The sequence below is a fragment of the Schistocerca nitens genome, chromosome 1, assembly GCF_023898315.1.
Source record: "Schistocerca nitens isolate TAMUIC-IGC-003100 chromosome 1, iqSchNite1.1, whole genome shotgun sequence".
NCBI classification, from domain to species: domain Eukaryota; kingdom Metazoa; phylum Arthropoda; class Insecta; order Orthoptera; family Acrididae; genus Schistocerca; species Schistocerca nitens.
The window spans coordinates 765,631,985-765,646,326 of record NC_064614.1 but is presented as its reverse complement, the minus strand read 5'-3'; the positions used below and the strand labels follow the sequence as shown (position 1 = coordinate 765,646,326).

Below are 14,342 nucleotides of genomic sequence, written 5' to 3'. Positions count from 1 at the left end.
CATGGAGACGATCGTAGAGATGCTGGATGTAGTCCTGTGGAACGGCTTGCCATGCCATTTCCACCTGGCGCCTCAGTTGGACCAGCGTTCGTGCTGGACGTGCAGACCGCGTGAGACGACGCTTCATCCAGTCCCAAACATGCTCAATGGGGGACAGATCCGGAGATCTTGCTGGCCAGGGTAGTTGACTTACACCTTCTAGAGCACGTTGGGTGGCACGGGATACATGCGGACGTGCATTGTCCTGTTGGAACAGCAAGTTCCCTTGCCGGTCTAGGAATGGTAGAACGATGGGTTCGATGACGGTTTGGATGTACCGTGCACTATTCAGTGTCCCCTCGACGATCACCAGTGGTGTACGGCCAGTGTAGGAGATCGCTCCCCACACCATGATGCCGGGTGTTGGCCCTGTGTGCCTCGGTCGTATGCAGTCCTGATTGTGGCGCTCACCTGCACGGCGCCAAACACGCATACGACCATCATTGGCACCAAGGCAGAAGCGACTCTCATCGCTGAAGAAGACACGTCTCCATTCGTCCCTCCATTCACGCCTGTCGCGACACCACTGGAGGCGGGCTGCACGATGTTGGGGCGTGAGCGGAAGACGGCCTAACGGTGTGCGGGACCGTAGCCCAGCTTCATGGAGACGGTTGCGAATGGTCCTCGCCGATACCCCAGGAGCAACAGTGTCCCTAATTTGCTGGGAAGTGGCGGTGCGGTCCCCTCCGGCACTGCGTAGGATCCTACGGTCTTGGCGTGCATCCGTGCGTCGCTGCGGTCCGGTCCCAGGTCGACGGGCACGTGCACCTTCCGCCGACCACTGGCGACAACATCGATGTACTGTGGAGACCTCACGCCCCACGTGTTGAGCAATTCGGCGGTACGTCCACCCGGCCTCCCGCATGCCCACTATACGCCCTCGCTCAAAGTCCGTCAACTGCACATACGGTTCACGTCCACGCTGTCGCGGCATGCTACCAGTGTTAAAGACTGCGATGGAGCTCCGTATGCCACGGCAAACTGGCTGACACTGACGGCGGCGGTGCACAAATGCTGCGCAGCTAGCGCCATTCGACGGCCAACACCGCGGTTCCTGGTGTGTCCGCTGTGCCGTGCGTGTGATCATTGCTTGTACAGCCCTCTCGCAGTGTCCGGAGCAAGTATGGTGGGTCTGACACACCGGTGTCAATGTGTTCTTTTTTCCATTTCCAGGAGTGTATTTCGTAAACCACATCAAATACTGACGAATCGATTCCACAGACAGAACGCGAAGAGAGGGGCTAGTGTAATTGTTTAATACAAACCATACAAAAATGCTCGGAAGTATGTTTTTTAACACAAACCTACGTTTTTTTAAGTGGAACCACATTAGTTTTGTTAGCACATACAAAACTAACGGGGTTCCATTTCAAAAAACGTAAGTTTGTGTTAAAAAACATACTTCCTTGCATTTTTGTATGGTTTGTATTAAACAATTACACTAGCCCCTCTCCTCACTTTCCGTCTGTGAAATCGGCTCGTCAGTATTTGATGTGGTTTACGAAATATATCAAACGGTAACGTTAGGTGACACCCTGTATATAAACCTCGAAGTGGACTAGATAGTACATTGCTATATTGCTGATGTTAATTAACAAATTTGAATCCATAGCGTGTTCAGTACGTTGGTATGTGGCTCACAGCACATTACCCAAAATCAGATAGCTTTAATGGGTATAACACGAGTATGACGCTTGAGTAGTATACAGCCATCTATATTCTCCGTAATATCTGGATAATCAGTTCTCAGCTACAGTTATGTATACAAAGATAAGTCCTGCAAAATTATGAACGTTAATCTACGCTTATGTGCAGTTGAATTGTACCCTTTACAAATCGCATGTATGGAATATAGTCAGGGTTCACATTAGCAGTTAACTTGACTGGCAGATCACTAGTACTCGGCAAGCGTAAGAACTTTCGTCTGAAGTGTAATGATCACCCTGTCCTCTTAAGTGCAAAACGTAAAAACCGAATTATGTTTACCTCGCCTGCTCTGCTAAATGCTAAATTTTTCAATAAATTTCACATAAGAAATATATGTTCCTTATAACTGTGGGTGAAATTATAGATCACGCACTTTTTCACGTCCGATTGCAACATTCAGTTTGGTCTGAAATACGTCATGGTATTAATTAACATAACTTGTGAGCAGTGGTGAGGTGTTTGGAAGAAACAACAGTCAATAAAATGCACACATGCTATTACAGCCATCATAGTTGTAGCCTTTAGTAGTAGGACGTTCATTGTTTATGGCACACTTTCACATCACGTATGTATAGAAACTAAATACCAAGCTCTTATTTTTATTTCACAGTGTGTAAATTTCAATGTATCCGACGGAAGCGGAAGTGTAACTGCTGTGTTTGTATTAATACAGAATGAAGCTATTTCACATATTGTTACAGGTCTGTACTCCTCTTGCAGAACATAATGAGTGAGTCAATTTCCATCCTCCTTTTCGTCAATATGGTTGATCTGTGTGCCTGCATATTCGTCAGTGCTGTGGTGAGCTACTTTCATAGTTTTTGTTACTAGTTATTTCTCGGTCATCAGTGGCCGTTATTATAGTTAAGCGATGCTTTTCCGCTACATCTCCGTCAGGTGTCGACTGCTAGCTATTGTGCAACGAAAGGACACAAAATAACGAGATGAATTAACCTGTTTCAAGAATTCTGTTTTAGTTAAAAGATATAATTCGTCGAGTGTAACATCAGGTAGTGTGCAAGCGGAGTATATAAAATGGCTAGTCGATTTTTCATTCGATCTCCCGCAGTTTGGCAAGGACTTAAAAGTGAGGAAGCTTATAAAACCTTCATTCGATCGATATTTATCGGTCGTCAGTGTAGGACCGTTACCACAGAGCATTGGTAGAAGAAATACAGAATATCCCAAAAAACACCACTCCCTGTTACTGGTTCGTTTACGTAGCGTGGAAACGCCACGAAATGCTTACCCAACACCACTGGCAGACACTACATGGGAATCTATGTGCATTTCGTTGTGATCTATTTTTAAAATTCTGTTAGCGTACTTTCCAAAAACAGTTAATCGATAGATTGTTTACTCTCAAGTATATCTTTATAAAAGACCCTAAAGGTTAAATTAGAGAGATTCAATCTCAAAGTTAGCCGTACGAAGTTTCGCGCCCCATTTCCAGCCGGAACGGGAAGAAAAGGGAAGTGAAACTGCAACACAAGATGCCTTCCACCACATCATTTGAGGTGACTTATTCAGTATAAATGAAGCACTTAGGTTTTGTAAAGGCAATTGTCGTTGGGAGCCTAAATGTGCTGTTTTCACCAGTCGTGAAAACTACGTAAAATTTGTTTCCTATGATGCAAATCACAGTCGTGTAATGTCAATACATCCTGCTGAAGTAACCACATTCGATAGAGAATGATTTAAGAACGTGTTACTCACCGGTTGGAATTAATTAAGGGACGACGACCACTAGGGGATTTGCTTCAGCGTAACGTTGAGTAATGGAATTCATGCGCAAATGTTTGATAGCCAAGAGTGAATCCTAGCAATACAATTCGAATTCCTGATACCTGACAGGAGCCAGCACAAGCAACTCTTCTTTAGTTCACTGTGAGGTGAGAGAAAACGCATAATACATGGAAACATCGATCATTGTTCTGTATTAAGATTTTTACTGTCGCATTGTAGCCTGAACTAAACATTGTGTAGCCATCGTAATGAATTTGTTTAACCTCCTTCATTCTGAACACATGAGAGCTGGACGAGTTGTAGAGAGTTAAAGGAAAAAACAAAGTATTCGTTTGTGAAATTTATCTAGAAAGCGCAAAACTATTTTCAGTTGTTTTCTACATATGTGGTTGCCACCGAATCTTACTTTGCTGAAATGAATTGGTTTTGGACGGCACTGTAGCTGCAAGTATCATTGGTTGGTAGTTGAGGTTATCTAAAAGCTCATTCCGGCGATCAAGTTACTCTGTCGTCGAACTTCGCACTGATCATGTTGTTGTACGTCAACGTAAGCGCCACATCAATAACGTTTATCGTTTTTATTGTTATTCATAAGAGGCAATACATAGTAAAATAACGAAACTTAATTTTATACTCTATTCAGTTACTCACGTGATGAATTTACTCACAGTGGTTCTTTGCCTAACATAATTAAATGTATTACTGTCAATTCACTTAAAAAGTAATTAAAAATTACTAATAATTTACTGATTCATAGCATTATTATCCGAAACTTTCTAAAAATTTCTACAGGTTTATATACATCACACCTTGTAAACATTTAGTGCAGAAAACTACTCTCATATTTCCAAAATGTCAACCTAAACTCTGTTTCTGATAGCTGATTAAGTTATCATTAGGTCCTACAACAGAGATTACTGCCATTGGCTATATTTTGTAACTTACTAAGGCATTTGATTGTGTGAACGATGATTCATCCATACAAAAGTTACATTAGTGTAGAATAGGAAGGAAATGATTTTCACCTTATCAGAATCTGAAAAAAGTAAAACATATCATCTTGTTGTTCCCATAGTATTACGAGAGATATAACTTTGACATTCGTTTTATCTGTGTAAGACCATGGTCTAAGGCGTAATTCACTGCTTTACGTTTTTTCACATTAACTGCAAAAAGTGTTTTACATTATTTTAGTATCAACATTAGCACTGTAGAACAATGTAATCTTGTCATTTCACTGCATTCCAGTGAAACAAAATGTAAACCTTGAACAGTTTCCTACAGTGAATAACTGTTGTCTTGTTGTGTTCTTCGTCTGATGACTGGTTCTGCACAGTGCTCCACACCACTCTATCCAATGAAAACCTCTAAATCTCCAAGTGTCTGCTGGGTCCGACACCCGTTCATACCTTCTTACTATATTTCTCTCTTGGACTCCCACTACAGTTCTCCCCCCCCCTCCCCCTTCACAAACATTTAATTCTAATAGTGTTTCTTGATTTCTTGGTGTCTCAGAATGTGTCCGACCAACCCATTCCTTCCTTTAGACAAGTTTATCACAAATTTCTTTCCTCCGGAGTTCTATTTACCGATTCCTCATCAGTGACGGCATCAACCCGTCTCATTGTCAGCATTCTCGTGTACACCACATTTCAGAAACCTCTATTCCGTTTTTTCTGAACTGCTAATCGTTCACATTTCACTTACGTACAAGGCACACTACAGAAAAGTACCTTCATAAAACACTATCTAACACTCAAATAAAATTTCTACTGGATGTTAACAAATTTCTCTTCTTTAGATATGTTTTTTCTTGCCATTATTCCTATACGATTCATGTAATGCAATTTAACAATGCAGCTACCTGTTAACGAAATTCCTGTTAATTCCTTGGGGCTTGTAGGTCTACAGTATTGGATCGAAGTTTTCACTTTTGAAACCAGTCTCAGAAATTTAATGAAACAATTTTGATCACGCATAATTACGCTTAACATAACAATTCCCTTTTATCTATCAACTGGAGCGAACAAATTTCTTTTCAATTTACTGACGCTCAGACTTTCTTGATAAATTTATCTTTCCTCCGTGCCCTTTCCCTCGAAATTTTTCAGCCTCACCTATGTGACAACAGGGTTTGTTATCTGAGGACTCATATGGAATTTTATTCCAGCATACTATATTTGTGGAAGTCAGGACTGATTCACTTGAATTGCAACAATTATTTATTTGCACAATATACTATCTCTTTTATTTTCTGTATTTTTAGTATATGAATACGTTCCTGGGGAGATACATAAATATTATGAACCGTGTAGCTGTTGCAGAGAGACGGGAACGTGACAAAGGCGCTGAAGACACTGTCCGTGATACCACCTCTCTTGTTCGAAACAGGCATCTACTGTATCTTCGGTCAGATCTTAACTGATCAGGTAAGCTTACATTTAATTACTTATGTATTAAACCGAAGCAAGGGCCGCTACAGGTTGCATTAACATACATAGCTATATTGGCTCAAACACATTACGTGAAATAGATGTTTTTGCTTCATAACAGAAACAACAAAACGCGAATATGTGATGACTTAAGAAACATGAAACTTACTTAGAAAAGAAGCAATTATTACTCAACAAAAGTGCTACTGATCAGTCTGCAAATGATTAAAAGGTGTCAGTCTTACTAATGATAACTATGCAGCAGAATGTGATGCTTGGATCTTATAAAAGAGGAACAATTCTCAAACACCTGATACACATTTCGTCGCACCTATGTCAACAGCAAATATGATTTGTGTTAGATGCATTAATGAGAGCCTTCGGCCCTGAAATAGATAATGCCACAGTTGATCAAGTTCTTAGGAATAGTAATCTTACAATTATACTTAGTTTTACTATAGTATTAAGAGTTCTCTGTGATATGACAGAGAAGACCACCATAGCGGTTCATAAAATGCGTATGAGCTGTTGCTGGAAGTTTGTTTTCCTCCGTCATCGTTCATGAAATGCGTGATTCCAAAAGAAAAAAATTAGGAACTTGGAAACATGTTAAATGCTCATGTAGAACAAACTGCCTTTGCTAGGAAGTAGACGCTTAGCAGCAGTGGGTGACAGGGGTGGAACATAGATCTACCTTCTGGTACTGCATCCTCGAAATCCATCAGGTCATACTCGACCTGTTTACCTTACCGGCCTTTATCTGTATTGCATTTGTGAATAAACTGCTCCCCAAGAAGTGAAAACCGGTGCCGATTTGTCCAAACACAGCACCAATCTGAGCAAGGTCGATAAAACAGCAAATGATGAGCACACAAGTATGTTAAAATCGCAGTATATTGTTGTGACCCAGTGACCTCCAAGGTGGTAGGTGCAAATTCATTATAGCACTTACTCAAAGTTCTAGTGCGGTAACAGGTATTCACATAACTCACAGGATCGAAACTAGCTCTGATCATTAAGCCACAATCACCATGACACCACAAACGAAACAATTATGCGCGTGTGAATTTACAATTGCAAACTTCTACAACACTGCTATACTGTGAGGTATGCGAAATATGTTTTGTGCCACGTGGGACGTAAAACCGCAACGAAATACTAGTTTTGAATCTATTGGCAACAAGTAATATGATATTCTCCATGACACGAACAGATTTAAACCCTCTGTCGTGAACAAGAGGGTCATCAGTGACAACAAGGTCACAATACTGAGATAGTAAACAACTAGATAATCCATATCGCCCCACTTGCTGGCGTGTGGTGGAGTGACGACATAGTACACCACGTAAGCTTTGCTCGTTGTCTGTCATTCTGTAAGTCCGTGAAGAATGTCACAGTCAAAATATACTTTATTGAAACCAACTGCCCAGGTGACTCTACTTGATTAGGTGTTGGTAGCTCGACAGATGAAGAAACGAAACTTACTTTGCCACTGAAGTGGTGCTGCGATTCGATGCACGTACGACCTGGTATAGCAGCCGGCACGATTTTTTTGAACAGTGGCTCGTCATCGCTACTATTAACTTTCCTGGCTGCAGTGACGTCATACATTACACTTTAGGAATATCAGTCCTTCTCATAATATAATGCCCTAACTCAATTATACCAGAGGAGTCACTCTCAGAATTCCACGTGAAATAATTTCCCCTACCTACTAACTACGGCAATACATAATGTTATGATGGATTATTCTTCTTTTCTATGCTTCAATGCCTTGGACTGTTCCACATGGTCGTAACTGGGAGGGTATCCCCCCCTACACACTACGTAATATCTATTATTATGCCCCAGCTGCTATTCTTGCGCGAACTCTCCAGACACCCCGGCACTGCAGTCGGGAACTCTCGCCACGATGGCTCGCGTTTTTTCCACTCTTTCTCCCTACTGCGCGACAACGGAATCTCATGGCTGATGCCAGGTACCATCATTTCTAATCATTATGCACAATCCAGAAACACATATCTCGTGATCCCAAGCTCGGATCAGAATGCAGTTTTCACCAATCTCACATTTAAAAAATTCCATATCCATCTACGTGGGTTTCCATCTACTTCCTTATATTAATCAACTCATGGAAAAAGTAGGGGAAGGCAAACCAAAGGCTGCATTTTACTGGCATAACACTCAGAAAATGAAACAGTTCTACCAAAGAGACTGCCTACACTACTCTTCACCGTCCTCTTTAAAAAATTCCACATCCATCTATGTGGGTTTCCATCTACTTCCTTATATTAATCAACTCATGGAAAAAGTGGGGGAAGGCAAACCAAAGGCTGCATTTTACTGGCATAACACTCAGAAAATGAAACAGTTCTACTAAAGAGACTGCCTACACTACTCTTCACCGTCCTCTTTAAAAAATTCCACATCCATCTATGTGGGTTTCCATCTACTTCCTTATATTAATCAACTCATGGAAAAAGTGGGGGAAGGCAAACCAAAGGCTGCTTTTTACTGGCATAACTCTCAGAAAATGAAACAGTTCTACTAAAGAGACTGCCTACACTACTCTTGACCGTCCTCTTTTTGAGTACTTTGCGCAACTATAAATACAAACATAGATGCAGATGAATTTTTCTATAAATAACGACTATTTATCTGGTAGTTCTGTGAATAGTTGATTAAAGGCTGCGTAACTTTCTAGAAATTTTTCGAACAAAGATATTTTCTGTATAGATAGCCCACAAGTAAAGAAGGACTCAGTGGTTCTAATTAAAGTGCAGATACTTACGGAGGTCCTGTTCGGGCTGGAATTAGCGTATGGCAGCGAAACTTGTTAGATATGCTAATGTGTTAATGGGAAACCGATTTCCGCTGGAAAAAATTACCAGGTGCAAAAATTACCGGGTGGATATCTGGCGATGTACTCTGTTTGGCCGGCCGTTGTAGCCGAGCGGCTCTAGGCTCTTCACTCCGGAACCGTGCCACTGCTACGGTCGCAGGTTCGAATCCTGCCTCGGGCATGGATGTGTGTGATGTCCTTAGGTTAGTTAGGCTTCAGTAGTTCTTTGTTATAGGCAACTGATGACCTCAGATGTTAAGTCCCAAAGTGCTCAGTGCCATTTCACCCATTTGCATACTCTGTTTGTATGACGCTACAACATCGACCCTGTCATTTGACAACCGTGACGCGAATGAGCAGCGTGACGATCGAGACAAGAGACCATGCTATTAGTAAAACAGTTTTATTTGAATGCCAGGAAATTCAGAGCTGCACTGAGAGAGTATCGCCGACTGTAATGTCTGAGGAGAGATCCGATGTCTTTGAATGGTTTAAAGAAGACAATAAGGAAACTCTGAAACACGAGTGAGCTGGGTATGGTTCCTGCTAGAGGAAGGCGTCTTATCCCCGTGAAAGTTGTTGACGACGTTGCTGTTGCAGCAACTGACCATGCACCACGTGCCCCAGGATAGCACTGGTGCAAATGCAGTGTCACGAGAATTGTCCATCCCAAAGCCAACAGTACGGAAAATTTTGCTATCTATTTCACACCCGTACCCGTACAAGGTCTCGACGGTACAGCAGCTGAAACCTCATGCCCGTGCATTATTCTATGGACTGACAAGGCACATTTTACAGAATGGGGTGCAGCGAATACAAAGAACTGCCGAATTCGGGGTACTGTCGAGCACTGTGTTGTATGCGGAGAGTAATTCCCGTTTGTGGCTGTGTGCTGTGGATTCAGAAGCACCTTTATTCTCGGTCGCTAAGTCTTTGAAGAGAATACAGCCAATGGCCTGTAAGGTGTACAGTAAGGTCAGCACGTTAATGACCACTCCTTGTACAGCATGTGATTCCTGCTTCGGAGGAGCGCAGCTGTGTGGCCACCACTGTTTCCATGCGAGATGTTTAATAACAAAATCATTATGATTTCCTCACTTCTTTGACCTATTGTGCCCACGCCCCTTTCGCACTTCGTTATGTAAAAACATTTCTGTACCTCGTTCTTGCATTCACAGAGCCAATTCAACATCTAGTGGCCAAAATTGGAAGTAATTTCTTTTCAGTGTAAATCAGTCCCGCTGTAGCGCATTAGGATAAATACCAAGTTTCCCTGCTCTACAATAAATACAGCCTACATTGGACCTCCATGAGGAGCTGCACTAATTATAAGCACTCGGTGTACAACTGTAGTGTAGAAGTAATTATGAACTAATAAAATATTACGGCGATGTGTACTGTATGCAGTATGGAGTAACGGGTTGCGTCAGTGGATAGCGTGCTGCCGGTTACTTGTTAAAACTCCACCACCAGCAATTGTTTGCTATTTAGTATTTACCATTTCTGGTAAGTTCTCGTACTCGTAATTCTTGGTGTTTGTAATCTTTGTATATTTTAGAATACCTGATGTTCGTATAAGTAGCAGCACTCTCCCTCTCCAAGAGTTGAGTTACTTTCTGGCAGTACGTTGCTGTTGATAGTAAACGTGCCTTGTACTTCATTAACGACCCTGCTTTCGGATTTGGACTTTATTGGAGTACGATATAGCAATATTAAAGGGAAGAAACTGTAAATGCTAGCTAACAGTACGAATATTTCCAGACTTGCCTTTAAGACAGTTATTGATTTGTGTTTCAGAGTGAAAAACTGTCCGACTCTGCCATCAGCTGTGGATGGGTCGACTGCAATGAGCGATTCAAGCGTGATTTCCTGGTTTTCCTCATATCCACTAGCAAGCCTTTGGAAATCACTGTGGGCAAGATGAGCAAGTTGTCTAAGCAAATGTTTGTGCAGGTCAGTTGACAAGACTCTCAGTTCACCAAATATAGCGTTGGAGCCTCCATTCAATGAGTTAGCCCTGAGTGTGACACAATGTATCCTAGGACAGAGTACACAGCAAGGAGATCAACAAGTATACACCATAAATTCTCAACACGTCCCCTGTCCAATAGTGAGAATTATTTTCTTCTGGTAATATAGTCGGTATTCAGAGACCGCGGCTATGGAGATGTCTTACTGTCGTTATCTTAATGTTATTAAATACAGTGTGAAGTTTATGGAAGACTATATACACAACATGACAAACCGAGAGTTGACCAACATAAAAAAATCCCATTTCTAACGTCACTACCAACATGTCTTTCTAACAGCGTTAAACGCTTGACATGACTTGAAAGTTCATATTGGTATTTCATCTCTGGTTTTATAAGGAAACTACTGTCATGATCCATGAATCTCGCACAGACTATTTTGATCTATTTCTTACCAGAGAAAATATTTCCCTTTTGAGGTGTAAATCTGTAAATTTCGCATGAAAAGGTACGCACTGTGGTACCTACTTTTTCCGTTTCCAAACTGGTAGTCAGTTATAACGTGGCCCTCCTTTGCTACTAGACGTATTAATTATTGCTGTAAGTCAGAGTAGTTGAGGCAAACCAACAACGTTTAGATTTGTAGAACTGTCAACTACATGAAGAGTTTAACAGGGAACCACATACATTAAAACAGATAAATGTATTACTGATTTATATTTTAAATTGCAAAAAATGTAGGCATTGTTTACTCTATGTTATATGTAAAAGAACATTTCAGCTACTCTTAACTTTTTTGTCGATGTTGAGGTAAAATTTTCTAGGTTCTTAGACTGCGTCGTGTTCCTCTTCAGTTTCGTCTCACACAATCGAAGTTTCGACTCCTCTTCTGGCATGATCTTCAGGATCTTCATTTGTTCCCTATTAACTGTACACTGTCAAAGACCAGTGTAGCGATCACTCTTTTATGGATCTTCTAGTGTTCCTAGTTAGCTGAAAATTGTCGAAGACAATGTGCCACATTTATTTTTATAAATGACTGCCACGTTCATATTTGACACTGTCCAGCTTTTCGGGAATACCACAGTAACCTGAGGGGACGAAATGTCGACAATTTAAGCAGGAATAGAAGAGGACAATGATGTGGCTAACAATCTATAGGACTACTTTCAATGCCAAACTTGCAGACTTACATATCATGATTGTGGAACAGTTACTGTTTTTAAAAAACCCTCCAAAATATCCTCGATCTTCTCATACCGCGCCGTAAAGTTCTCACTGGAGCGAGTTATCTTAGTCATCATCTTCTACCTTCCCTGTAAACTCCTGCTGCCACACCTACATAACAATTTCTTTGGTGTAATACTAGTACATGCATCGAAAACACTGTAGCACTAACGTTATGGCCGACTTCTTCACTACGCAATACGACTTATTCTGCAGAGAAATGTTTGATTACCTCTGACGTTGAATCAGTTATTTCTACTAGCGCAATTTCTTTTAGTACGTTACTATCTGTATATTGTCTGTGTATCGTGCAGTTACACCCTTTAGTAATAGTCTACATCTAATTGTTATTGATGTGATAAATTTCTTTTCCTTTAAAATTCACATTGCATCCTATCATCACACGGACTATTCCTCAAAACTTATTGCTTATTCGTCTGAACGGGTACCTGCTTGTCAAGCTTCCTTCGCTTCACAACAAATGCAGAAATCAATTTTATTCCCTGAACCGAGATTACTACCATTTTGATGTTGTCGGCACTTAACATATTTTATCGTGCATGTTACAATGTTGTCACTTTGAACATTGTGTCAAGATGTGTCATCATCTCAATCATCTCAATACAATGAACTTGGACCATGATATGGGGACACTTAACAGTTGCTTTGGTCTCTTGGACGGAATCATCTACGTTCATATCAATCTTATCATTCACCATTTCACTGAGTCTGTAGACATGTTGGACAGTGAGCTGCAGTAAACGTTCGAAGATTTCTCTCACAAAGTGGGATGGATTTTATCTGTGCACTTTAAAAATCGCCCTAGAAGATATTCGTCTCTTCTGTGAAATCATATCCGTAAAATTTACTCAAATTTGTATTCATTGAGGAGATCCACAATTATTTATTTTCAAAAACAAAGTATTTTATGTCAGAGTACTATTCGTACTTTTTCTAATTCTAGTTTCAATATAAAAACAAAATATACAATAATAGCTTTGAGTCTAATTGTAAGGTAAATATCTGTAAGTGGTTTAAAATATTTTTATGTCTGCAGGTGCTGAATGGATCATATGGACTGCTGAATTTGCTCTATCATTTTCAAAGCACTGAGTAACTTGTTACTTCGCATAATGTAAAAGCAAACACAGACCAGAGTTTATTTACTGATATAATACTTTTGCTGATTAGAAAATCGTTTCATTTCCATGATAGATGTGTTGAACCAAATCTAGCACACACTTTAGAATAATGAAGTAACTTCATGATGATAAAAGGCTTTTTGATTCACGAAAACACTTCACCAAAACTCAGAAGACTGCTATTTTATATTTCGCTATATATATTTCGCCTTTAGAATAAATCATTAAAATAGATTGCCGAGAAATTAAACATGAACCTGAAAAAGTATTAGATAATTCGTATGGGTTTATACGAACCGAAATAAGTGGTACATTACACCTAGTGAATTATGAAAATATCTTGTTGACTTCCTGTAGCAGAACAATTTTTATCATTCATTGAGAGAAATAATACTGAACTATAAAAGTATGGACTTTTACATATCTTATCAGTCACCAATAGTTGTCCATTCATTCAATCCCGTATAGTAGACTTTCGTTGTAAATTGATGACTGCCAGATATCGTACAGGAAGGTTCTTTAAAATATCAGAAGACCGACTGAGTAATGGTCCGCAGCTATTTGTGTATTGTCAATGGTGGCAGTACAGTACGAGTCAGCCGAAAGCCATAGTCAGCAAAGTCTCTAGCTGTAACCATGATGACAGTGCGGCAGCGCAGCTGATACCATGGAGGCAGCCGTCACATCCCTCCAATGAGCGAAGGGCTCTGTGCCCCAGCAGCAGCTGCTCTCTCTTGTCTTAGGGCAAGCTGCCCCGTCCTGTGGTCGAACAGCAGACCCCGTTCTGCATTCCGGGATGTCACTCTGGGTGTCAGAGGCTCGTGCTGCAGGCTGTTATTTTGAGACGAGAATATTTTAATACAGAAATGGCTCAGCATTTACATGCTCCTGTCTATGTTTGTTTAGGGCTTAAGCCATGTGCTCGAAGCACTTCCTTGGTGGCAATTGAGGAAAACTTCCGTCCTTCCTGAGCGCACTGCAACGTCAGCTGTTGCTTTACTCCATCAAGCTGGCTCTGCTTCGCAAGGCTTGTTACTCGTAGTAGTGTTTTGCTTCACAAAGCATAACACTTTTTCTTTCTGTGGCTGGCTCTGTTGCATCTCACTTCTGCTCTGATGTACTTTTTGACTTAATTTGGTCGACAAACCACACTGCACTCCTTTTTATCAAGACCTGGTCCCTCACGTCGAACAAACTAGGTTATCCTTTACGCTACAGTTCCTGAGGACTGACACTC

The 14,342-nt window shown here is 40.9% G+C and overlaps 1 protein-coding gene across 1 annotated transcript; it reads left to right on the top strand.

The window, feature by feature from the left end:
• Positions 1–2,470: 2,470 nt before the first annotated feature.
• On the top strand, positions 2,471–13,080 carry LOC126200039 (odorant receptor 2a-like). Its single transcript, XM_049936677.1, has 4 exons — positions 2,471–2,547; positions 5,808–5,921; positions 10,564–10,719; positions 13,021–13,080. Exons 1-4 carry the CDS (start codon positions 2,473–2,475, stop codon positions 13,078–13,080), a joined length of 405 nt encoding a protein of 134 aa, XP_049792634.1. The 5' UTR covers positions 2,471–2,472.
• Positions 13,081–14,342: the final 1,262 nt, after the last annotated feature.